The sequence below is a fragment of the Propithecus coquereli genome, unplaced genomic scaffold (assembly GCF_000956105.1).
Source record: "Propithecus coquereli isolate 6110/MARCELLA unplaced genomic scaffold, Pcoq_1.0 Scaffold8, whole genome shotgun sequence".
Lineage (NCBI taxonomy): Eukaryota > Metazoa > Chordata > Mammalia > Primates > Indriidae > Propithecus > Propithecus coquereli.
In genome coordinates this window covers 15627662-15655205 of record NW_012154173.1, presented here as the reverse complement: position 1 = coordinate 15655205, position 27544 = coordinate 15627662, and the positions used below count along the sequence as shown (strand labels likewise).

At 34.9% G+C, this 27544-nt stretch overlaps 1 protein-coding gene across 1 annotated transcript in view; it reads left to right on the top strand.

Moving 5' to 3' along the window:
* MCMDC2 (minichromosome maintenance domain containing 2) overlaps nucleotides 1-27544 on the top strand; it is a 35940-nt gene that overhangs the window by 6855 nt on the left and 1541 nt on the right. The window contains exons 8-13 of the mRNA XM_012663141.1: nucleotides 89-326; nucleotides 4776-4981; nucleotides 12468-12634; nucleotides 13070-13249; nucleotides 15881-16023; nucleotides 20028-20137. Of these exons, the coding sequence (XP_012518595.1) occupies nucleotides 89-326; nucleotides 4776-4981; nucleotides 12468-12634; nucleotides 13070-13249; nucleotides 15881-16023; nucleotides 20028-20137 (1044 nt within the window). The remainder of the gene's footprint in view (nucleotides 1-88; nucleotides 327-4775; nucleotides 4982-12467; nucleotides 12635-13069; nucleotides 13250-15880; nucleotides 16024-20027; nucleotides 20138-27544) is intronic.

The following is a 27544-nucleotide window of genomic DNA, read 5'->3' as shown; positions in this document are numbered from 1 at the left end:
TATTTTAGGTAAATGGAATCAAATATCTATAATGTTGTATTCTTGTTTTAAAACTCTTTCTAATATATGTGTCAATATTTACTTTCAGTTCCTTCAGAAATTAGTAACAACTTCAGGTGTCTCCTCTCCTTGACTTCCAGTTCATGCTGGAAGTTTACAGCAGTACTTGCCAATATCTTTGCATCACAAATTGTTCCTCCTGGGACTTACAATTTGCTCAAGCTCTGTTTGTTGATGAGTCTTGTACAGACAAGTGACCATAAAAAGGAACTGGAAGATTGCCTGGATATTTTAATTATAACAAGTGATACTCTACTAGTAAAAAGGTAAATACGTGACATGAATTTGTAAAATATTAATTGGTCACAGGTTTGCATAAATCTTTCCCATGAGCATTATTGGAAGAAGAATATTTAGAATTTATCTGAGCTAGTATAATTATTTAAATCAATTTTTATCAATAAAGTTTGAAACTTTCAAAACATAAATTGATAACTGAGATATTTGCTTTCAATATTTTGAGAGTCTTCCCCACTCAGACTTTTACAAATAAATACCAGCCTTCCTTTTCCCCCATTTCCTAGCTCTGTATTCTGCTTTTATGCTTTGTTTTCATTTTTCAATAATCTCTCCCTAAGGAGCCAATATGCCATTTCTTATTTTTCTTCAAGATTCCATTCAATAATGTTGATTTGCTGCACCCAAAAGACTCTTAAAATACCAAAATTACTGTTTTGAGGATACATCATCCTAACTTTGGCATAAGCCTCTACTTAACATTTTGTGGCTCCTCATTAGCAAGTACCCTTTTTTTAAAAAGTTATTTAAATGTTCACAAATCTTGAAATTACCTCCTTTTAAAATATCTTGTATGTAATTCTAAAGCAAAAACTAAATTTATAAAATGAATTTAAGATAGAAAAAATAAAATTCAAACTACCATCAATTTAATTGTATAAATGATGTTTTGCTAAAATTAAATTGCCACTGGCAATGTAAATATGATGCCAAATTCTACAGATTTCATCACTTTTTTCTTCTACTCATGGAGCATGAAAGTATTTGTTTCCTCACAGACTCATCAATTCTGGATATTATCAAACTTTTTTTTTTTTTTTTTTTGAGACAGAGTCTCTCTCTGTTGCCTGGGAGTGAGTGCCGTGGCGTCAGCCTAGCTCACAGCAACCTCAAACTCCTGGGCTCAAGCAATCCTTCTGCCTCAGCCTCCCGAGTAGCTGGGACTACAGGCATGCGCCACCATGCCCGGCTAATTTTTTCTACATATATTTTTAGCTATCCAATTAATTTCTTTCCATTTTTTGGTAGAGACGGGGTCTCGCTCTTGCTCAGGCTGGTCTCGAACTCCTGAGGTCAGAACGATCCGCCCGCCTCGGCCTCCCAGAGTGCTAGGATTACAGGCGTGAGCCACCACGCCCGGCCCAAACTTTTAAATTTTGTAATCTGATGGGTAGAAAATGGTATTTTATTTTAATTTGCATTTCTTTAACTGGAAATAACTTTCAGCATCATTTAAATCTTATTAAACAATTGCATTATATTTTATAAACCTCCTAATCTTGCCCATTGTTTATTTTTCTAAGTTGCTTATCTATTTCTTATTGATTTGTGATTGCTGTTGTAAATTAAGGCCTTTGTCTCCTTTCCTGTTTGTCATTAACCTTTTGACTTATGATATTTTGGGCTGTATGAGAGATTTTCATTTTTTGTTTATCTTTAGGTAAAATTTATTTATAGTGAAACTATCATATCTTCTTATCATTAAAAATAATCAATGAATTTTACCAAATACATACACTCATACATACAAATACAAATACATACAAATACATACAAATACATACAACCACTACCACAGTGAGATATAGAACATTTACATCACCCCAGAAATTCCCTCATTCCCTCTTCCAGTCAGCTCCTATCCCCACAGGTGATTTCTGTCACCATAGATTAATTTTCCTGTTTTGGAATTTCATAAAATGGAATCATACAGTGTATCCTCTTTTGGGTCTAGTGTCTCTCATTCAACAAAATGTTTTTGAGATTGATCCAGTTGTGTGCATCAGTAATTCATTGTTTTTATTGATGAATAGTATTCCATTATATGAATATACCACAAATTGTTTATACAGTCTCCTACTGGTGGGTGTTGAGTTTTGCATGTTTTGACTGTTATGAATAAAGCTACTGTAAACATTCTTGTACAACTCTTTTTGTGGAAATTATTTTCATTATCTTTGGTAAATACCTAGGAGTGAATTGCTGGTTCATAAGGTAGATGTATATTTAACTTTATAAGAAACTGATAGTTTTCCAAAATGACTGTACCATTTTATATTCCTACCAACAGTGTGAGAATTCCAGTTGTTTCCAACCTTATCAACATTTGGTTTTGTTAGTCTTTTTCATTTTAGCCATTCTAGTGAGTATGAAATGGTATCTCATGATTCCAATTTGCACTTCCCCTGATGAGTACTGATCTGAGCTCTTTTTCATGTGCTTATTGGCCATTCATATATCTTCTTTTATGAAGTGTCTGTTCAAGTCCTTTGCTTGCCTTCTCGTTGGATTGTTCTGGATGCATGTCCTTTGCTACACACACACACACACACACACACACATACATACATACATACATACATACATATATAATTTTTGTCCCAGTCTAAAGCTTGTTATTTTTAAAATTTTCTTAATGGTATCTTTGATGAGCAGACTTTTTAGTTTTGATGAAGTTCAATTTATTATTTTCTTTTATGTGTAGTGTTTTCTGTGTTCTGTTTAAGAAATCTTTGTCTACAACCAGGTCATGAAGATTTTCTTTTATATTTTCTTCTAGAAGCATTATAGTTTTTAGCTTACTTTTTATTTATTTGTTTATTTGGATGAGGTCTGCTACATTGCCCAAGCTGGTGTCAAACTCCTGGGCTCAAGCAATCCTCCTGACTCAGCCTCCTGAGTAGGCGGGACTATAGGCATGCATCACTACCCCTCACAAGAAGCATTATAGTTTTAGCTTTTATATTAGGTTGGTTATATTTCTCAAGTTAACTCTGTATATGGTGTGAGGCATGAGTTAAAATGTTTTTTCTATGCATTTATCCAACTTTTCCACACCATTTGTTGAAAAGACTTTTCTTTTCCCATTGAATCATTTTGGTACTATCGTTGAAAATAAATCGAACTGGGTAGAAACTGAGTATAAAATTGCACTGGATATAAATCTATTTGAACTCTCTTTTCTATTATTTCAATCTATTTGTCTATACTTATACCAATACTATAGTGTCTTCATTATTGTAGCTCTGTGCTCAGTCTTGAAATCAAGTGATGCAACTTTATTCGTAATTTTCAAGATTTTTAAAAAGCGCTTTAGGTCCTTTGCATTTTCTTACAAAGTTTAGATCAATATGTTAATACCAACCTCCTCACCAAAAAGAAGCCTTTGAGGATTTTGATTGGAACTGCATTTAACGTATTAATCAATTTTGGGGAGAATTCACATCTTAACAATATTGAGTCTTCTAATCCATAAGTATGGTCTATCTCTCCATTTATTTAGATCTTCTTTAATTTTTCTCAGCAATATTTTATAAAGTCATGCATATATTTTGTTAAATTGATTTCTGAATATTTTCTACTAAAAATAGCATCAAATTAAGTGTTTTATTAATTTCGTTTTCAATAGTTTGCTATGAATATATAGAAATATAATTGATTTTTGTATTTTGACTTTGTATTCTGTGACCTTGCATTAGTAGTTTTAAAAGTTCCTCAGATGATTTCAATGTGTAGCCAAGTTTGAGGCTCATCATTCCATATCATTACATACTAAGCCTGGCTACATATTAGAACACCTGGGAGAATTTAAAATATATATATTTATGACGATGTCTCACTCCCAGGGATTCTAATTTAGGTGGTTTGGGGTAGGGGGGGATGACACTGGAATTTTTTAAAGGTTCCCCTGGTGATTTTAATGTGGGCTAGGGTTGGTTTTATTTTAGAAAGAAACTGCAAAACTCTCTTATTTTATATATCTTGAAACTAACATCCAAATTCCTTGGAATGGCACATACTCTAGACATATTTTATACTATCTGCCTATCCAAATCTAATCCTCTTTTGCATTGCATGTTTATGCCTCACCCTCTTTTGCTTTGCATGTCTATATCTACTCATTATAGTTGATTGTACCAGCAAGCTATGCTTTCTGTGGCAATTATTTGAAAGCTAAGCTAAGATAATCATATTCCTTTCTTAGAATTTAAATTTGAGAAATAAAGATACCAAGGCAATTAGAAAAGAGGTTAGAAACTAAAAAACTGTATCAAGAGTTGCCAGGATACAGAGGCAGCAGGGATAGTTATGATGGGACATTGATAATCCTAATGCAAAAATTCTGAATAAGCAAAAGAAAACAATCCATAAAAAGAGGAAGGCCCAGTTCAAATGTCATTTCTGTATAACTTTCTTTGACTCTCTTTCAGGAAGAAATAATACTCCCTTATGGACATTCTAAAGATATTATTTTAGTACTTATTGCATTATGTTTTAGTTTTTTATGTCTCTCTTTTTAGGCAGTGAGGTTTCCAAGTTAAGGACCAAGTCTTATGTATGTTTTTATCCCTAGCAGATAGCTGATATAGTATAGGACACATGTTCGATAAACATTGAATCAAATTAAATTTATGTTAACACATTATGACTTCTGAAAATCAAATAAAAGTAATGAAAATTTTATTTTTTTCCCCTAGGCTTTTGAATTTTAGCATAAACCTTGTTCCTCGTGGTGTATGTCATCCAGTCTCTACTGAAATTTTTCCCACTCTATCCAGGAATAAGTATGGAACTGGAGCAGTTAGCATTCAAGCTGGCAGTGCTTTGCTAGCCAAAGGTGGTGTCTGCTTTATAGGAGACTTGGCTTCACACAAGAAAGATAAACTTGAACAGCTTCAATCAGGTAAATGGTTTTTTTTTTTTTTTCAAATTAATGTTTACCTATTTAAGTATGCTCTCATCAGTGCCAAGAAGTTACTTAACAGTTAAGATAGTATTGTGCATGTTTTAGGAATTGAGAAATTATATTAAATGCCATTTCTTATTTCAGTTTTATAAATAACAACAGAGGAATTCAATGTGCAAATGCCCTGTTTTAGCCTTTGGTTTCGGTTGGTCTCAATACATGAGTTTGTATTGGGCCAGATTTATTTCCTCTTCTTGTCTCATTGCTTTAGCTAACAACTTAAGTATAATGTTGAAAAGTAGTAGTGAGAAGGGAATTCTTGCCTTGTTCTTGATCTTAGTGGGAAAGCTTCAAGTTTCTCACCATTAAGTATGTTGGTTGTACATTGTCTGTAGATGTTCTTTATCAAGTTGAAGTTCTCCTGTATTCCTAATTTGCTGAGAGTTTTTATCATGAATGGGTGTTGGATTTTGTCAAATGCTTTTCTGCATCTATTAATATAATCATGCAATTTTTTCCTTTAGCCTGTTAATGTGACAGATTACATTACTTAATTTTTGAATATTGAACCAGTCTTGCATACCTGGGATAAATCCCACTTGGTCATGATGTATAATTCCTTTTATACATTGTTGGATTTGATTTGCTACTATTTTGTTTAGGATTTTTGTATCTACATTTGTGAGAGATTTTTCTCTATAGTTTTCTTTTCTAATAATGTCTTTGTCTGGTTTTGGTATTAGGGTAATGCTAGCCAGGCCAGTTATAACTAACAAGAATGTGGATAGCCATGGACTGGGCAAAGAGCAGTCAGGGCCTTGCTTTCTTGACATGTCAGCATGAATGTACAAGAGTGCTCAGGGGACATAGCATATTGCTTCACCCTGCAAGAGAGGGTAGAAATAGGTCCACATTAATATGGTCAATGGATTTCTGACCATGGCACCAAAGCCAGTCAATGGGAAAACAAGTTTATTCAACAAACAATGGTGGAACATCTGGTTACATGTATGGAAGAAATTAATCTTAGCCCATACCTCACAACTGTACACCATAATTAGTTTGAGATGGATCATAAACCTAAATGTAAAAACTAAAAATATAAAGCTGTAGAAGAAAATATAGGTATCTTCATGACCTTAGGGTAGGCAGAGATTTCTTGGATGGAATTCAGATTGCACTAAACATAAAAGAAAAGAATTGATAGACTGAACATCATTATAAAGTTATATACATTAAAAAGCCCCATTTAAAAAGTGAATAGTCAAACAAAATGAAAATAATTGCAATACATATATTTGCCAGAACATTAAAAAATTTCTATAAGTCAATAATATTAAAAACAAAGAATTCAACAAAAAATTGGGAGAAGACTTGAATAATGACTTCTCAAAGGAAGATAGACAAAATGACCAATAAGCACATGAAAGAGTGCTTAACATCGTTAGTTATCAGGGAAAAGAAAATAAAAACCACAATAAGATACCAACATCAAATACTAGGAGAGCCAGCTTCATGAGTATGGAACAAGTGCAGTTGTACAGAGGCCCTCCTCCCCCCACAAAAGCTTGGCATTTCATTTAAAATTATGCTGTCCCCATCCACCAATTTTTTTTTTTTTTTTGGTAGTTAGTCAAAGATTTATTCAGGAGGAACTTAACATACAAGGCAATCTTGGGTGGCAGCAAGACAAGGTCGATCTCCATGCTTGCAATGCATGCCTGTCTAGTCTTTTATACCATGCATGAAAAAAAAGGAAAGGTAAAAAAAAGTCACTGATGTTAAGCCATCTGGTTGGTTTCTTTCTTTACTTTCTACTTAAAGGAATTGTTTGGGTTCCCAATGATCTGGTCAGTGCTCTTAAGTGTGAGTGGAGGAAGTGCAGTGTTCTGGGTAGTAGCAGTTATCTAGGTCCTCTGGTTGCTGCATCCTACAACTCACCTTGTGGTCATGTACCCAGAGTACATTTTTACAATGGCAGCCAAAGAACCATTACCAGCTGTAGTGTTTACTGAGGGCAAAGGGGAAATGCAGCAGAAGTCCTTATTTTTGGAAGTAAACAGTGGTAAAATGCAATGGTTCTGTTACATGTAAGGGTTTTGCAGAGCCTTACACAAACTCCACCTTACCCTTATGGCGGTATTCACAGATCCTTCAATGAGCTCCACTTTGAAGAACTAATTTTAACAGCTAAATGTGAAGACATTTTGGTTTTCCTGAAAGCTTCAGTTTTTCCAGTATTTCCAGATATTCCAAGTCAAGCCATTTAGTGACTGTTTCTTCTGTTCTCCAGCTGTAGCCTTCTAGGTTTTCACCCCCATTTGTTTCCACATCGACATAGGTTCTAATCCATATGTGGGAGCTAAATGATAGGTACACATGGTCATAAAGTGGTATACAGGACATTGGAAAATATATATTTCATCAATTTTGTTTAACTCAAATTTTTAATAATTTTATCTTTGAATTTGTATTTTATAAGGAAGTCCAATGATACAATGGAGTAGAGGAGACATGTGCATGCATGTATCTACTGTGCCTTGCTGCCCTATTTCATACAAGATTTGCAATCACTATGCTGCTTCCATAACACACTTAACGTGTACTTGCTTTGATTCTTGCTGGACTCCCATGTATCATAGGTACACTGAAATTCAGTGCTCATATTCCATATCAACACCTCTTCAACTGAGTGTGAGGGAGTGCTAATAGCCCCAAGAAGCCATGCCTTCTGTTTGAACCAGACTTACCTCTAATGCAGAAAGAAGGCTATGGCATTTGAAGAAACACAAATGAACAAGGATCCTTATCATAGCCTTTCTTACTTGGTTACTTCCCTATATTTGCCAATCAATTACAGTAAAAATGATGACACAGGAGGAAAGGGGAAAATAGGGCAACTCCATTGTTCCTTATCTTTTCAGTCCTTCCTTACTCATCAGAAAGCTATAGGTAGAGAGTTTTAGTAAAATGTGTGACAAAACTGGAAGAATCACATTACCTGACTTCAAATTATACTACAGAGCTATAGTAACCAAAACAGTATGGTACTGGCATAAAAATAGACACATAGACCAATGGAACAGAATAGAGAACCCAGAAATAAATCCACACATCTATAGTAAACTTATCTTTGACAAAGTTGTCAAGAACATGCATTGGGGAAAAGATAGTCTCTTCAATAAATGGTGCTGGGAAAACTTGGTATCCATATGCAGAAGAATGAAACTAGACCCTTATCTCTCACCACATATAAAAATCAAATCAAAATGGATTAAAAGATTTAAATTTAAGACCTGAAACTGTGAAACTATTAAAAGAAAACAGTGGAGAAGTACTTCAGGACTTTGGTCTGGGCAAGGACTTCTTGAGTAATACCGCCAAAACACAGACAACCAAAGCAGGATTGGACAAACGGGATCACATCAAGCTTAAACGCTTCTGCATAGCAAAGGAAACAATCAACAAAGAGACAGCCCACAGAATGGGAGAAAATATTTGCAAACTACCCATCTGACAAGGGATTAATAACTAGAATATATAAGGAACTCCAGCAACTCAATAGGGAAAAATCAAATAATTCAATTTAAAAATGAGTAAAGGATCTGAATAGATATTTCTCAAAAGAAGACATACAAATAGCCAACAGATATATGAAAAAATGCTCAACATCATTAGTCATCAGAGAAATGCAAATCAAAACTACAATGAGATATCATCTCACCCCAGTTAAAATGGCTTTTTTAAAGAGACAAGCAATAATGAATGATGGTGAGGATGTTGAGACAGGGGAACCCTTGTACAGTGTTTGTGGGAATGTAAATTAGTGTAACCACTATGGAGAAAAGTATGGAGATTCCTCAAAAAACTGAAAATAGAACTACTATATGACCCAACAGTCCTACTGCTAGTTATATTTCCAAAAGAAAGGAAATCAGTATATCAGAAAGGTGTCTGCACTCCCATGTTTATGACAGCACTATTCACAATAGCCAAGATTTAGAATCAACTTAAGTGTCCATCAGTGGATTAATGGATAAAGAAATTGTGGTACATGTACACAATGGAATGTTACATAGCCACAGAAAAGAATGAAATCCTGCCATTTGCAACAACATGGGTAGAACTGGAGAACCTTACATTAAGTGAAATAAGCCAAGTACAGAATGACAAATCTCACATATTCTCACTCATATGTGGGAGCTAAATATTAAAAACAATGATCTCATGGAGACAGAGAGTAAAATGATGGTTACCAGAGGCTGTGAAGGGTAGCAGGGAGGGTGGGGGATAAATTGGAGATGGTTAATGGCTACAAAAATATAGTTAGATAGATAGAGAGTGAATAATATTTGACAGCACAACAAAGTGACTATAGTCAACATAAGTTATGGTATAGTTTAAAATAATAAGTTATGGTATACTTTAAAATAACTAAGAGTGGAATTGGAATGTTCCTAACATAAAGAAATGATAAATGCTTGAGGTGATGGGTACCCCAATTACCCTGATTTGATTAATACACTTTGTATGCCTATATCAAAACATCATATGATATATTTTATATATATATAATATATATATTAAAAATATTTTTTAATTATTATGTGCCCATAATAATTAAAAATAAAAATTGAAAAAAAGAAGTGAAATAGCAGTTTTGTGTAGCATTTCCATTGTTCTGATAAAAACAAAATACATGTGCATGTGTGCAAAATACTAGTGATTCCACATGAGATAAATGCTCATATGTTTGCATTTAAGAGGTCATTGTACAATATAAAGATAAAATTCATGCCAACAAAATTTTGATTTTTCTCTATTTAGAATGGCAATTACTGCTATTACATTTTTTGTAACATTTTTATTGAGATTCACACATCATACGATTCACCACTTGAAGTGTACCATTCAGTGCTTTTTAGAATATTCACAAAGTTGTGTAAAACTATTACCACTAATTTCAGAATATTTTCATCACTCTAAAAGGAAACCCCATACCCATTAGTAGTCACCTCCCATCCCTGCCTCCCCCCACCCACTCCACCACAGTTCCTGGCAAACACTAATTACTTTCTCCCTCTATGTATTTGCCTTTTCTGAGCATTTCATATTCAGTCAAACCTCAGTATTCTCAGGGGATTGTTTTTCAGGTCCCTTGTGGATACCAAAATTGGAAGATGCTCAAGTCCCTTACATAAAATGACATAATATTTGCATATAACCTGCACACATCCTCCTGTATACTTTAAATCATCTCTAGATTACTTAGAATACCTAATACAATGTAAATGCAATGTAAATTGTTTTCCACTGTATTATTTTTTAATTTGTATTATTTGTATTGTTTTTTTGAAATATTTTTCTTTTTTTTTTTTTAAATTACACCTACTGATTCTGGTCTATTGAAATATTTTTCATCCTCAGCTGGGTGAATCCTCAGATGCAGAACCCTCAAAGATAGAGGGATGACTGTAAATGGAATCAAACAATTTGTGGTCCGTGACTAGCTTCTTTCACTTTGCATAATGTTTTCAAGTTTCATCCATGTTGTAGTGCAGCAGTCCCCAACCTTTTTGGCACCAGGGCCTGATTTCATGGAAGACAATTTTTCCATGGATGGCAAGGGGGCAGGGTTGGGGGGAAGTGGGGGATGAGGCAGAGCTCAGGTGATGGGGTGATGGAGAGCAGCTGTAAATACAGATGAAGCTTCCCTTGCTCTTGCTGCCACTCACCTCCTGCTGTGTGGTGCCTCCTCCCTTCCATTTCTAAGCCTCTCCTCCAGTTTCTAAGCTTTATGGAAGACAGTTTTTCCACAGACCAGAGGGGAGCCTGGGGAAGGAGACAGCGGAGGTCTGTGCCTGGTGTGTGGCCCAGGGGTTGGGGACCGCAGTTGTAGCATGTATCAGCACTTCATTTCTTTTATTTATTGTGATAAAATATACATAAGATAAAATTTCCCATTTTAACCATTTTAAGTGTACAATTCAATGACATTAAGTACATTTATAATGTTGTGTAACCATCACCACTGTCCATTTCTAGAACTGTTTCATCATCCCAAACAGAAACTCTGTACCCTTTAAATAATAACTTCCTATTCTTACCTCCCCCCAGTCCCTGGTAACCTCTAGTCTATTTTCTGTCTCTGCATTTGCCTATTAATAGAATTCCATTCCTTTTTATAGTTGAATAATATTATACTGTATACCACTTTTTAAAAATCTATTCATCTGTTGATGGACACTTAGGTTTTATCCATCTCTTGGTTATTGTGAATAACGCTGCCATGAACATTGGTATATAAGACTCTGCTTGAGCCCCTGCTTTCAACTGTTTGGGGTATATACCGATACTGTTTTCCCCAGTGGCTGCACCATTGCATATCCCCATCAGTAATGCACCAGGGGTCCAATTTGTCCACATCACCTCTATTACATTTTATAAGTAAAAAAATATTTTTAAAGGAAAAAGCTTTGTATAGTAGTACTTTTAACAACAGTATTTTTCCTGCCTTTTGAACAAGAGGCCCAATTTTCATTTTATACCAGACTCCACAAATTGTGTAACTGGCCCTGACTACTAGAATAGCAAAAATTAAAAAGATTGATAAGAAAAAATGTTGTCAAAGATGTAGAGCATCTGGAATTCTTATACATATATAGTTGGTGGGAGTATAAAATGTTATAACCATTTTGCAAAATGCTTTGGCAGTTTCAATAAAGTTAAATATACATTTACTCTATGACCCAAGGTAAAGATAAATGTACACAGAAGACTCTGTTATCATGAATGAAGAAAAGATTAATTTGAAGAGTACTTGAGAAGGAGAATCCTAGGAATAGTATAAATCCATAGATTAAATAAGTATGAGGGGTGAAGGAAGAAGAGCAGGGAGCATAGGATGTTTCCATATTTTTTGTTTGAGTTTTGAGTGGATGGATGAGGATGCCACCAACTGTGAATAGTGAACACAGAGCCATTGGAATAGGGGGAACAATGAATTTGGTTTTGAACATGTTGAATTTGAGATATATTTCCCTCCAATCATTATAGTTCACATTCTCTCTGTCTTTTCTCTCTCACTCCCACATAGTTGACCTGCTTTCTATTGATAGTTTTTTTCCACATAAAAGAATATTACTTAATTTTAACCTCTCTTGTATGCCTGCACTATGTGACCAATCTCATAGACCTCTGCCTATTCCACCCAGATGCCTGAACACAATTTCAGCTATATGCTTTGGATTGCTGGTTCTCATCAAGTCATGGGACACATAAAACATTCACATATTTTTCTTGCCTTGCTCTTTTTTATGGCAGATGCTCTAACTTAGCAGTATCTTGCACAACAAATTTACTTATGTCTTTAGTACCCAAAGTCTGTATAGTATAATTCTATGTAATAATGTTTGTTATTAATTTGTAGACATGTAGACCAAAAAGAACTTAAATAACAAATGGATAATGTCTTCTGACTTAGTTCTGGAGAGCAGAAGCATTACAGTATACATCCCAGGAAAGAAGTTTGGGGGTGATATTGATCAACAAATGACTTTTCCAGTTCAGTGCAGTTTTTGGTCTTTTCTTGATATGGATTCATCTTCAAGGAGAACTGCACAGAAAAACAACGCTTTAATTGGTCAGATGGTATGGTATATGTATGTTTTATTATTAGAATGTTGTTCAGGGTATTTATTTTGTCACAGATTTTAATATGTCTTCTTAATGTTTTTGTTATTAACCCATTTCTATACTTTATTGGGCACAGGAACTAAATGTTTAAAAATTGTTTAAAAATTGTGGTGTTTTTTAGATCAGGTATCTGCACACTAGAAATTACCACTTGAATAGATAGTTGGGGAATCTTTAATAAATGATGTGTAAGAAAATAATAAAGATTTTTAAAAAATCAATCACCACAGAATTCCCAGACTATTGATAAATTGCTTTAAATTATAATTATACAAACAATAATTAATAATTTTAATAATAAATTACATGTGATGATTAATTTATAATTATTTCCAAATTGTGAAAATGCCAAAGTTTAATGTATGCTTGTTACCCTTTGGTTTGATGTAGGATTGCAGTTTGATTCCAGCTAACCTTGTGGAGGCATTTGGATTATTGATTAATTGTAATGAATCATCTGCTTGCCACCCACTTCTTCCTACTGTGCAACACACTTTAAAGAAAGCCATTGATCCTGAAAGGCTGCTTTATGTAGCTTCTAAACAGTTCAGAACTGAAGATTTTGAAAAGGTAAAGGTAGATAAAATTGTTACCCTGAATGCTTGTGCTAATGTTCCTCAATTTAAATCGAAGTCCTTCGAGCATTCAGTTTTCTTTACTTAGGATTCTTTTATTCCAACTTGCTTCCAGCTTTTAAACATTTTAAGGGCATTGTATAAAAATTATTTAAAGTTATAATTCAACAAATGGGTAAGGAAACGTATATTAAAATGTTGAGTTTATTCACTGTCCAAATCACCATAGCTTAAAGAATCTCAATGAAAAGAAAACCAAAATAGAATATGTCTATGGAAAATTATGATAGGCTATATAGATATACAGTTATTTACATTTTATAGCCGATTTGAAGGGATTTACCTTATATGAATGCCTTCAGAGTTCTGACTTTACAAAATATCTAACATGATTCACTAACTCATTTTAATGTCCTGGCATGATGAAAACATGGCATGTTTTGAGAACTTGAGGGTAGATGATGTAAATTTAGTAATAATTCTGATAGCGTTAAAGGTGCCCAAGTATTTACAACTGAAACCCTTTTAACTATTGAGAAATCTGTCCACAGTAGAGTGGAATATCTGGGTATGATAGATAAAAAGTAGGGGATATTAGAAAGTGGAAGTCCATGGGTCATTAAAAAAATTGTTTTCATACCTGCCTTCCTTGTAAGCATATTGCGTGACTAAAATGTTCAAAGGTGGGGTGAACTTAAAAGATGAATTATGAGCATTGTTTATTCACATGGGTTAGAATAGAAAAGAATAATATTTATGATATAATAAGGTTTTGTTTTTGTTTTTTAGTATGTAAGAAAAAAGTAGTTAGTCTTTAGAAATTAGGGTACTAAGTATAGACAAACTAATTACCCAGAGAAATTTTTGCCTGTTTTTTCCTGAAAAACAAACAAAAAAAACCTATGGATTTATTAACTAGTCAGGTATTTACTGAATACTTAACATATATGAGCCTATTTTTGTTCTTTTGTATTCTCGCAGAAACATAAACTTTCTTCTTTAAATAGTTTATCATTTTAGTGAGATTAAAAAAGATACATGAAACAAGGGGCAATTAAAGTACTAAGCTGAGTGGTGCTGACTATGAATATTTTAGGAATTCAGAAAGGAATTTTGTGGAATGTAGAATGCAAACGTTGGGAAGACTTCATGGAGGAGGTGGGACTTTGTGTTTTAAGAAAAGGTAAAATTTAGATGCCAGGAAGGATGGATATTCTAAGCAGAATTAATAGTAGGAGCAAAGATGCAAAAGTAGAAATTAGTATACATGGAAAACAATGAGAAGACCAGCTTGATTGGAGCAAAAATTGTATTACAGAGTCCTAGGGGTTTGGCAAATTTACAATAAGCCTTGAAGCACAAGCAGAAGAGTTTATAGTTGATTTGTCAGATTGTAGAGAACAATTGTATGCTTTACTAGGCAAGTGAAATAGTGAAAATGGTTTCTCTAGAAGATCAATATGTCCATCACAAAAATTTGTTGCCGTTTGGACTCTCCAGAAGGCAGACTGAGATGGAGTTTAGTGAAATGTATTTGGCAGTGTTCTGTCAATACCTGTGGGTTATATAATGCCTTCCCTGGCTTCACCTCTGTCAGTCATATGATGTGGACTGTGGGCTGTCCTGAAGGGACAGCTGGAAACCATTACTGACAACATTCCCAGTAGAGCTGGGGCAACAAGTCCTTTCCAGAAGGGAGATACAGGTGGCACATCATCATGCCACCAAAGGGTAGAACTTAGAGAGGACTGATGATATTATTAATAGTAGTATTATCCAGTTCTGAAGGCCTAGAGAGAATTATGGAGTATAAACAGAACAAAGAAGCCAGGACATAGTCAATCCAGGACATGTCCAATCCAGGATATATCCATATACTTTTTAAAAAAATATATTGTTCTATAACCTTTATATAAATATTATTGTTAATAGCAACCTTATTATAGTTAATATTTTCCTTGGTTCTATGTTGAAAAAGTAGAAAACAACTAGGATAATAAAAAAAAAAAATCTAGAAATTATGTCACAGAGTAAGGACTTAAGGAACTGGGAACCACTAACTCAGAAAAAAAGCACAAAACTCAGAGAAAACAGCAAAAATCATTGTGTTGGAAAATTATTCTCTACCCAAATCTTACTGAGTCTCCAAGGCCTACCTTCATAGCAGTTAACACAAGGCCTCCCCTCTTTGCAGTGTTAAGTGTTCTTTAAAAGGAAGGAAGTAAGGAGGGCAAGTAGCTCTAGGGCCAATGAGGGAGAGTTGTAAGGAAATAAACTGTAAGGAAATAAAGAATTAAAGCTATTCAAAGGGAAATGAGATTCTGAAGGAGGTGAGCCTTTCTCCCACTGGAACAAAGACATCACAAAATCATTCAAATACATTGCACAGAACATTTCTGCACGGAGAGGGAGGAGATTATTCTGGGTAAACTTTAATACTTTTTACAAGTATAACACTATGATTTAAAGTACTCAATGACTTCAGGATGGCCCCAGACATTTACTCAATTTTATGCAAATAAAATCTGCAAACTTTAAAAATAAAATGGCAGTATACTTTTGATTTTTGTTATGTAGATTCTATAGTAAAGCTTTATCTCTTAAATTTTTCACCCTTTTTATTTAGCTACTGGCTTTTGCAAAGAATTTGAATGTAGAATTCAGCTTGGAAGCAGAAAGAATGATTCATGGCTATTATCTAGCAAGTCGCAGAATCAGAACAGATTCTATATATGGATCAAAACTCTCAGCATCTGCATTAAGATATTTGTAGGTATTTAAGATTTTGAAAGCCAGTATTGACTTTTAAATGATGCATTTAATTTATTTATCTATTTTACTTGTTTCTCTGTTTGCTTGATTGCTGGTTGGTTGGTTTATAATTTACCTTGTTCCAAAAGAACTTAAAGTGGCTTAACAATTCCTTTTGTTATATTGTAACATCATTTTAACCTCCAGTAATTTTTTTCACTAAATATATTTTTATTGGATCCCCTGTATGAGATGTGTCTGAGAAAAATCACACTGATTTCAAATGTTTTTAAAAAATGTGGCTGTTTATATTTCCAGGTATTTTGTAGTTGAACCTAGAAAAAATTTTTAAGTATATTATTCCTTGTACTTCTAGAAACATTAATAGACTCATCTATTTTTGTTCCTTGAAAAGTTTTTAAAAACTAATTTTTATTATAAAAGAAAGTATGAACATTGTAAAAGTCTAAAATGAGTAAAATATCCTGCTAACACTATCCATTCCTACCCCAATCCCCAGAGATAATCACTGTTAACAGTTTTTATGTATCCTTCCAGAACTTATTCATTCAAATATTAGCATACACATATTTGTAATTTATTTATTTATTTTTTTTGAGACAGAGTCTTGCTCTGTTGCCCAGGCTAGAGTGCCGTGGCGTCAGCCTAGCTCACAGCAACCTCAGACTCCTGGGCTCAAGCAATCCTTCTGTCTCAGCCTCCCGAGTAGCTGGGACTACAGGCATGCACCACCATACCCGGCTAATTTTTTCTCTCTATATATATTTTTAGTTGTCCAGATCATTTCTTTCTATTTTTTAGTAGAGATGGGGTCTCGCTCTTGCTCAGGCTGGTCTTGAACTCCTGACCTTGAGCATTCTACCTGCCTCGGCCTCCCAGAGTGCTAGGATTGCAGACGTGAGCCACCACGCCTGGCCCACATATGTGTAATTTAAATATGATATATAAAATATATTTTTATTTAAATGTTATATATGTTAAATGAATATATTATTTAAACATATATAAGCATATAAATATATATATTTTATATGGATAGGTATATTCTTTTTGTCCAGATGGAATCATGTATGCATGTAAAGAATTATCTCATTCTGTTTTAAATAGCTGCATCACAGCTTCACTGTGTTATGATGTGGCTGTACCATAATTGAAACAGTCCCCTATTGATAGACCATTACTTTACTTGATACAATATTAAAGTATAATGTCAAACAAATTATGAGGTAGGACCAGGAATAAAATAATCCATTAAATAAATAAATATCTTGTTATAACTACACTTTATAAAATAAGACAGATGACGCACTGGCAGGAAATATCAGTGTAGGTCTATAAGACATAGCTATGTTTAGTAATTTGTCCATCTGTATATTTATCTTGATAGAGCTGAAAAAAATGCAAAAGATAAACCAAGGTAGAAATCAACTCTTTGATAAACGTTTTAAAATGGGACTGGGTGTGGAAGTGTACACCTGTAATCCCAGCATTTTGGGAAGCTGAGATGGGAAGATCACTTGAGGCCAGGAGTTTGAGACCAGCCTGAGCAACATAGCGAGACACTATCTCTACAAAAAATACCAAAAAATTTCTAGATGTAGTGGCACATGCCTGTAGTCCCAGCTACTCCAGAGACTGAGGCAGAAGAATTGTTTGAGCACAGGGGTTTGAGGTTGCAGTGAGCTACGATCATGCCATTGCATTCTAGCCCATGTTGATCAAGACCTTGTCTCAAAAAAATTTTTTTAATCTTTTTTAATTTAAAAATGGTAAACAGAATTATATAATGCTCTGTATTTTCTGAAGTAATATTTAAAATACTCAGATCAAATTATACTGCTTAAAAGCTTTGAAAGTCCTATTTTCTCATGTTTTTTTCTCTGTAGTAAAAAAATATTTTTTATTTAAACTGACAGATTCAGTTTATATATGACTATATTTATTCAAGAATAAAGCAGAGTTGCTGGGCACAGTGGCTCACACCTGTAATCCCAGCTACTCAGGAGGCTGAGGCAGGAGGATTGCTTGAGGCCAGGAGTTCAAGACCAACCTGGGCACATAGCAAGACCCTGTCTCTAAAAAAAATAAGAAAAATTAGCCATGAACATACCTGTAGTTCCAGCTACCCAGGAGGATTGCTTGAGCCCAGGAGTTTGAGGATGCAATGACCAACGGTTGTGCCACTGCACCCAGCCTAGGAGACAGAGCAAGACCCTGTCTCTAAAAAAAATTAGAGTTAATTTTAATATGTTAACTACTTTTTCACATTGTGGAAATAAATACTGAGGGTCATTTATGAAAAAGCAGAGTAAATGAACCACTACCCTTAAGAGTCATAAACCTTGAATTTTTCTCCCACTTCTATAGACAGGTACCCAATAACATCATTTTTGCTTTTCTAGAGAAGTGGAGCTGAACAATAAATACTCTCTTCTCTTTTCCTGAAAGTCTCCATATGTATTCTGTTCTGACCAGCATTTTTAGAAGGAGCTTGGATGAGGACATCAGGGACATGATAATCAAATTTGTACGTGAGCAACATTAGGGAGACCTTCACAGCCTTGAATTATGATCTTAATCTAACAAGAAGTCAATAGGATAAATGTAAAGTCCTCTATTAGATCCCCAAACTCCTTAGTATATGTGTGAATTGATGGGAAAAGGGTAAGTGGCTTAATATGAAAAGATATGAAAAGGCCTTGAGATTTCATTCTTTTTATGTTTCATAATAGTAAATGATATAATATGGCTGTTAATAATACTGAAATTTAGAGTTGTGTTAGTAGAATATATATCAAGAGCAACAAAATGCTAGTTCTGCCTCATGTCTACGCTGATGGTTAAATCACACCTGTGGTAATGTACTGAAAAGGAGTATTAACAAAATCTGGCCATGAAGAGAGTAGCCAGGATGGTAAGGAGCTGAAAATTATGACTCATAATATATTAAAGGAACTAAAAATATTTACCTTGAAGGAAAGAAAACATGGGGCAACTATAAAAGTTATCTTTGAATGTTTGAAGAGCTGTCATATTTAAGAGGTCCCAGAAGACGGAACAACAGATTAGTGAATGGAAATTGCAGTGAAACTAATTTCAGCTTAGACTTATATAACCTTGGTTATAGTTAGTTATAGATATTGTTAGTTGCAGAATTTTCAAATGTCTTTATTTATTCTCATTTTATAGCTGAGTTTTAAAAAATCTCATAAATTAAGTGATTTCCCGGATGATGATAAAGCAAATACTGACGGAACATGGTCTTAATTAGCTGTAACTGATTTCAGGAAAAAAAAATAAAAATAAATTAAATGATTTATACAAAGTCACACAGCTAGTAAATTCTAGAGACTCAGTCTAGGTTTTTTGATTGGCAAGTCCAGTAATTGTTCAAGTACATCACATCTGCCGAATAAAAGCTTCAGGGAGATCTTTCAGGTAATTGAAATTGGTTAAAAAATAAAAAATAAAGGAATTGCCTTATGAAGCAGTGAATGCTAGGAAAGGTTCAAAAGAGACTGGAGAATGAATAGCCTGGGATGTTGTAGAAGACAAGCGGTTATCTGATGGGAGTTTGAACTTTGAACTCCAAGATTCCTTCCAACATGGAAATTGCAAGATTCTATGAGGACTTCAGATAGATGAGGAACTAGAAGAAAGGGTCAAGGATTTGTCTATAAGAGATACTTAGTTAGATTAATTTTCCCAGCTGTGTATTTATCTGAACACAACCTGGGGAGGGGAGTGTGGAATGATAAATATAATAGAAGCCTTGATGGAAACTCTTTGTTGGAATAAGTCAGGATACTGGCTTGTTCTGGAACAGTCTAAGTTTGTAGGGAAAAAATGCTCTGAAAAAGAAACTAAAATTTTTTTAAAGTAAGAATATGCTGATCTTTTAGGTGTAGCTAGTGTTCATATGTCTTGGTTTGTCCCTGCCAAAAAATGTATTAGTTTTATAATATCAACATATTTTGATTGGCATCAATTTTCTTTTTTAGAGTTTCCCTATCTGAAGCCCATGCTCGACTGAACTTAAGGAACAAAGTGCTTAAGGAAGATGTACTAATTGCAGCCTTATTATTTGAAACATCTCTCACGTTGAAATATGGTAATGTATTAAATTATTAATGATCACTACAAATAATTTTACCTAAACTTAAATATTCTTAGTCTCTTAAATTAAAATGTTACCTACATTTTTAAAATATTATTTTAAAGAATAATAAATATCGGGTAAGGCCTGTTTGAATTTTAACATTTACTAATTGGTTATAGGTAGTATCATCATCTGATATTAAGTTCCTTATTATACATGATTGTTTCCATACTTGAATTTTTGCATTGCTTAAAGAATTCTGGGGAAAAAAGTAGTTAATACAATATATGAAATAATTTTGTAATAGCTTTAATGATTTTGAAATAACTTCTTTTTAAAATAACATGCAACATGTAATTGTCAGACAATCCCCCACAGTGAAGTTGGGGACAAAGTGAAAGAAAATGTGATCATCTCGTATTGCTGCCTTCTCTGAATTGCTAGTCTTAATACTATGACTATAGAATTTAAATTATTTGAAATGAATGGCACTTATTATGCTTTGGCTAATAAAAACACAAAAGGGCTCTTATAGTAAAGGGTAAGGAGAATTATTCTCCCGAAGTTCTTTGTTGAATTAGATGAGACATTAATTTAGAGATATCATTCTTTAAACCAAACTTTGGTTCCAACCCTGGGACTTAAAGAATGTGTTAACACTAGCTTTTCTGTATGTATGTGTTTAGTGCTTAAATTTGCTTTAAATTACATTTATATTGTATTAACTTTTTATAAAGATTCATTAGAACTTTAGAACCTTGTTCTGTAATTGTCTAAATCAAGCATCCTTAACCTAGGATCCATAGATGCTTGGTGTCCTAGGGGCTTGTGAATCCCTAACTCGTATACAATTTGTATGTGTGTTCCTTATACATTTTCCTTAGGAAGATAGATCATAAGTTTCATGAAGTATGTCTTAGAGATTCATGACCCCCAGAAGAGATTAATTAATTTCCTAAATTAGTTTTATTTACCAAAAGAGAAAAACACTGGTTCCTAACCAATATGAAATAATAGGAAGGATATATAAATATTTTTAGTTTTAATTTCCTTTGTCTTTACATTCTTCTCTTATTCTATACTTAAGACCATATTTCATCAAATCTAAGGCACATTATTTTACATATAAGAAAGAAAAAATGCTGCCAATTTTACTATGACATATCATCAATTGTTAAAACACAACTGGATTTCAGTAAGAAGACAAAAATGTGTGACTTTGAATTGTAAAACAAGGTATAATATTAAGTACTCCTGTGATAGAATATGACTGAATATTTTTACTTGATGACTATTTTTCAAGACTTTCTTGAAGCATTTCAGAAAGCATTTATTGAAGAAAAAAAAACTGTGTGAAGATTTTTTTTTTCCCTTTAGTTTTGTTTTCATAATGAATTTTAGTTAGGTATATTGATTTTTAAGTTTTAAGCAAAACAATGTTAAGAGCTCCTTAAATGTTACTTTAAACATATCAGGAAAATGATCCCTACCAAGGGATAGTTTTCTTGGGTAGGCATGAAACTGACATAGAAAGTAGCAGCAGCCTTTATATGAAGTCATACTTGGGTTTCCTAATGATTATACAGTACCTTGAGTATTAGAATTAATTTACCTCCTTTTTAAATTATTTACATACCATATGTTAAAGTGCAGGCATACTTCATTTCATCGCACTTCATTTTATTGTGCTTTGCAGATATTGCATTCTTTATAAATTGAAGGTTTGTGGCAACGCTGCATCAAGCCAAGTCTGTTGGTGCCATTTTTTCCAACAGAATGTGCTCACTTCATGTCCTGTGTCACATTTTGGTAATTCCCACAGTATTTCAAACTTTTTCATTGTTATTATATCTGTTATGGTGATCTGTGATCAGTGATCTTTGATGTTACTATTTCATTGTTCAGGGGCACCACACACAAACCGTGTCCATATAACACAGCAAACTTAATAAATGCCGTGTAAGTTTTGAATGCCCCCCAACTGACTATTCCCCTGTCTCTCTCCCTCTCCTTGGGCCACCATATTCCCTGAGACACAACAATATTGAAATTAGGCCAATTAATAACCCTACAATGTCCTATAAGTGTTCAAGTGAAGGGAAGAATTACACGTCTCTCACTTTAAATCAAAAGCTAGAAATGATTAAGCTTAGTGGGAAGGCATGTCAAAGGCAGTGATAGGCCAAAAGCTATCTTTTTGCATCAAATGATTAGCCAAGTTGTGAATGCAAAGAATACATTCTTGAAGGAAATTAAAAGTGCTACTCCAGTGAACTCATGAATGGTAAGAAAGCAAACAGCCTTATTGCTGATATGGAGAAAGTTTTAGTGGTCTGAATAGAAGATCAAACGAGCCATAACGTTCCCTTAAGTCAAAGCCTAATCCAGAGCAAGGCCCTAATTCTCTTCAATTCTACGAAGGCTGAGAGATGTGAGGAAGCTGCAGAAGAAAAGTTTGAAGCTAGCAGAGGTTGGTTCATGAGGCTGAAGGAAAGAAGCCTTCTCCTAACATAAAGTGCAAGGTGAAGCAGCAGGTGCTGATGGAGAAGGTGCAGCAAGTTATCCAGAAGATCTAGCTAAGATTGTTGATGAAGGTGGCTACACAAAACAATAGATTTTTCCATGTAGATGAAACAAACAGTCTTCTACTGGAAGATGATACCATCTAGGATTTTCATAGCTAGAAAGAAGAAGTCAGTGCCTGGATCAAAGCTTCAAAAGACAGGCTGACTCTCTTGTTAGGGGCTAATGCAGCTGGTGACTTTAAGTTGAAGCCAATGCTCATTTTCCATTCCAAAAATTCTACGACCCTCAAAAATCATGCTAAATCTACTCTGCCCATGCTGTATAAATGGAAGAACAAAACTTGGATGACAACTCATCTGTTTACAGCACAGTTTACTGAATATTTGAAGCCCACTGTTGAGATCTACCGCTCAGGAAAAAGATTCCTTTCAAAAGATTACTGCTCATTGCCAATGAACCTACCCAAGAGTTCTGATGGAGATATACAAGAAGATAAATATTATTTTTATACTGCTAACACAAGGTCCATTCTGCAGCTCTTTGATCAAGGAGTAACTTTGACTTTCAATTCTTATTATTTAAGAAACACATTTTATAGGTATATAATTGTCATAGATAATGATTCCTCTTCTGGATCTGGGCAAAGTAAATTGAAAATCTTCTAGAAAGCATTCACCATTCTAGATGCCATTAAGACCATTCATGATTCATGGGAGGAGGTCAAAATATCCACATTGTCAGGAGTTTGGAAGAAGTTGATTTTAACCCTCATGGATGACTTTGAAGGCTTCAAGACTTCAGTGGAGGAAGTAACTACAGATGTGGTGGAAATAACAAGAGAACTAGAATTAGAAGTGGATCCTGAAGATGGGACGAAATTGCAACAATCTCATGATGCAACTTGACTGAATCAAGGAGTTCCTCCTTATAGAGGAGCAAAGAAAGTGGTTTCTTTCTTTTTTTTTTTTTTGAGACAGAGTCTCGCTTTGTTGCCCTGGCTAGAGTGCCGTGGCGTCAGCCTAGCTCACAGCAACCTCAAACTCCTGGGCTCAAGCGATCCTCCTGCCTCAGCCTCCCAAGTAGCTGGGACTACAGGCATGTGCCACCGTGCCTGGCTAATTTTTTCTATATATTTTTAGTTGTCCAGATCATTTCTTTCTATTTTTTGGTAGAGACGGGGGTCTCGCTCTTGCTCAGGCTGGTCTCAAACTCCTGACCTTGAGCAATCCACCCGCCTCGGCCTCCCAGAGTGCTAGGATTACAGGCCTGAGACACCATGCCCAGCCAAGAAAGTGGTTTCTTGAGATAGAATCTACTTCTGGTGAAGATGCTGTGGACATTGGTGAAATGACAACAAAAGGATTTAGAATAGTATGTAAACCTAGTTAATAAAGCAGTGGCAGGGTTTGAGAGAATTGACTCCAATTTTGAAAGAAGCTCTAACAGCATTACATGGTACAGAGAAATCTTTCATGAAAGGAAGAGTCAATCGATATGGCAAACGTCATCATTATTGTTTCATTTTAAGAAATTGCCACAGCCACCCAACCCCCAGCAGCCATCACCCTGATCAGTCATCAGCCGTCAACATTGAGGCAAGCCCCTCCACCAGCAAAAGATTAAGACTCACTGAAGGTTCAGATGATTGTTAACATTATTTTAGCAATAAAGTGTTTTTTAATTAAGGTATGAACTTTTTTTAGACATAATACTAAATAGACTTAATAGACTACAGTATAGTGTAAACATAACTTTTATGTGCACTGGGAAAACAAAAAATTTATGTGACTTGCTTTGTTGCAATTTTCACTTTGTTGCAGTGGTCTGGAACCAAAACTACAATATCTCTGAGGTATACCTGTATATATTAAAGTAAAACTGTAAAGGTAATTTGAGGTTAATTATAATTTCAGGATGGATATATTAAAATTATAATGTTATGTGCTATCATAATATGCCTCATAATTATCACTATTTGAATTAAATATTCACGATTTTTTTCAGTCAATAAATATTTATTGAATGATAGCTAGGTGCTAAGCACTAGATATACAATTGTGAAAAAAAACAGACAGTCTCTAACCTGGTAGAGCTTACAGCCTAGTGAGAGAACAGACATCAAAAAGTAAATACACTGATAAATATCTAATATAAATTGAGACAGAAGCTATGAAGAACATCAATATGTTCTGAGAAAGAACAATAGAAAGGTCTTACTTTGACTGGCTTTTACGGAGACCTCTCTAAGGAGGTGATATTTATTTAAGCAGATACCTAAAGGATAAGAAGTCAATGTGCAGGGAAATTACATATGTAGGTGCTTTTAAGAAACTGGAAGCCAGGGTGGCTAAAATATAGTAAGCACAATAGTTGAGGTTAGAGAGGAAAGTAGGGCCAGATCCTGCAGGGCCTCAGACTGCAGTAGAAAATTGGGATTTTATTCCAGGTGCAATGAGAAGCCATTGAAAGGTTTTAGACAGAGGACTAATGTGATCAATTATATTTTTTAAAATATCACATCAGGAGTTGGTATGGAGGGGGTTAAGAGCAGAAACAGGGAGACTAGTTAGAAAATTGTTGTTATAGTCCAGACAATTGATGAGAGATTTGATGAGGGGGAGTCAAGAGAAATTAGTGAATTAGAGATACACCTTGGATGCAAAAACCAACAGGTTGTGCTCATGAGTTAGATTTAGGAGTTGGGTGGGGGAGAGGGAGGAATTAAGGAAAACTCCCAGGTTTCTGCCTTCAGCAACTCGGTGGGTCATGGTGCCATTTACCAAGACTGGGAAGAAAAAGAGAAAGAAAGGTTTGGGAGAAAAATCAAATTATAGGTATAACTTAAAGATATCCTACAGAAGAATTTGTAGCTTGGAAGAGAGTTCTAGCCTAGGAATATAAATTAGAATCATCAGCATAGAGATGTTATTCAAAGCCAAGAAATGAATGAAATCACCTAGAGAGAGACTAGAGGGCACTCCAGGACTGCCCTTGAAGATTCCAATATTTAGAAATGGGGTTGAGGAGAACTAATAAAGGAGACTGAGAAGCAGCGGGTTAGAATGTACGAAGTGTGGTACCAGAGCCAAGAAAGGAGAGTGTTTCCAGAAGGGAGCAGAATGGTGAACTGTCTCATATGCTACTGAGAGTTTGAGTAAGATTAGATTTGGTAACCTAGTGGTTTTAGGTAGCCATGATCAGAACTATTTCAGTGGAGTGGGAATGGAGGTGAGACAGCACACATAGACAATTTTGAGATGAGGAAAGAAATGGGGCATTAGCTAGAGAAGGAGGAGTGGTCCAGGAAAGGATTTTGTTTTTAAAGATAGAAGGTATTAAATCATGTGATGTGCAGTGGAGAGTAAATTAATGATACTGTAGAAGAGGGGGAGATCCAGGAGTGAAGTCCTAAAAAGGTGAGAGGGGATGGGATCCAGGGCACATGTGAAAATACTGGCTTCTGATAGATGAGTCACTTCCTCATTTTATAGAAGAAAACAGAGTGGATACAGAACCAGGTAGGTTTGTAGATTTGGTCATGTACCTTACTCAGGATCACCAGCTGAAAATGAAAGGTTTGAGGAGAGAACAATGGAATATAATAGTCATTGTGGGAGCTAGAGAAGTGTTCTAGGGAAACTCAGCAGGGTTGCCAGGCAGTGCAAGTGATTGTTTGAAGTTATTGATTCATTTAAAATGAAAAGAAGAAATGCCAGTTGTGTGATTTTCTGCCTAGCAGCCTTAGCGCCAGCAAGAGCGAATGGTTGGGTTCATGCAGTGCTGCAGAGGGGCAAGGAAGTGGGGGGGCTGGAAAGGGAGGGACTCTTTTTTTTTTTTCTTAATTATTCCAGGGTTTTGTGAGGGTACAAATATTATAGTTACACTTTATGTCTTTACCTCACCCAAATGCGGGTTAAAGGCATGCCCTTCGAGGGAGGGACTCAGGCTGGTTAAGGAGGGAAGTGAATGGGAGGAAGCAGATGAGAGATCTCTGAGTTAGAAGACCTGGAACAGCAACTGAGCTGGACGCGTAGGAGGTAGTGTAGGGGAGTGGATTTTGAAGATACCAGTTTCCAGTGACTGTGGGAATGTGTGGCTGAGGTAGAGGATAAAAGGTAGGACACAGGGAGGTCAGGAGTTAAATGGGTAATTCACATGGAAATCACTGAATGTCAGATATTAAGGAAGAAAGGAAGGCTGTGCACCAAATGCTAAGAACTGGTAAGTTGACTGTGGAAGGGGAAAAAGTTGTAAAGCTAGGTGGCACTGAGCATGAAAGAAAAGATTTTTACCTCCCGAGAGGGAAGCAGGGGAAAGAATGGTCTCAAAGCAGCAGAGGGGTAGCAATGGTACTCCTGGCCTGCCACACTTAAGTACTCATTCAATGAATCAATGAATAAAACAGAATAGAAGAGCTTAGCTCCTATAGTAAAAGTCAATGTTTCTAAAATACCCATAAAATCTACTGTCTTAACCATTTTTAAGTGTACAGTTCAGTGGTGTTAAGTATATAGGCACATTGTTGTGCAATCGTCACCACCATCATCTCCGGAAGTTTTTTATCTTCCCGAACGGAAATCTGTACCCATTAAACACAAACTCCCCATTTCCCTCTCTACCTAGCCCCTGGCAACTGTCAGTCCATTGTCTTTATGAATTTGACTATTCTGGGTACCTCATATAAGTGGAATCATACAATATTTGTCCTTTTGTAACTGGCTTCTTTCACTTAATGTTCTCAAGGTTCATCTATATTGTGCATGTATTAGAATTTCCTTCCTTTTTAAGGCTGAATATTATGTAAATTATAATATGTATACACCACGTTGTTTATCCATTCATCTGTCGGTGGACACTTTGGTTGCTTCCACCTATGCTATTGAATACTACTAT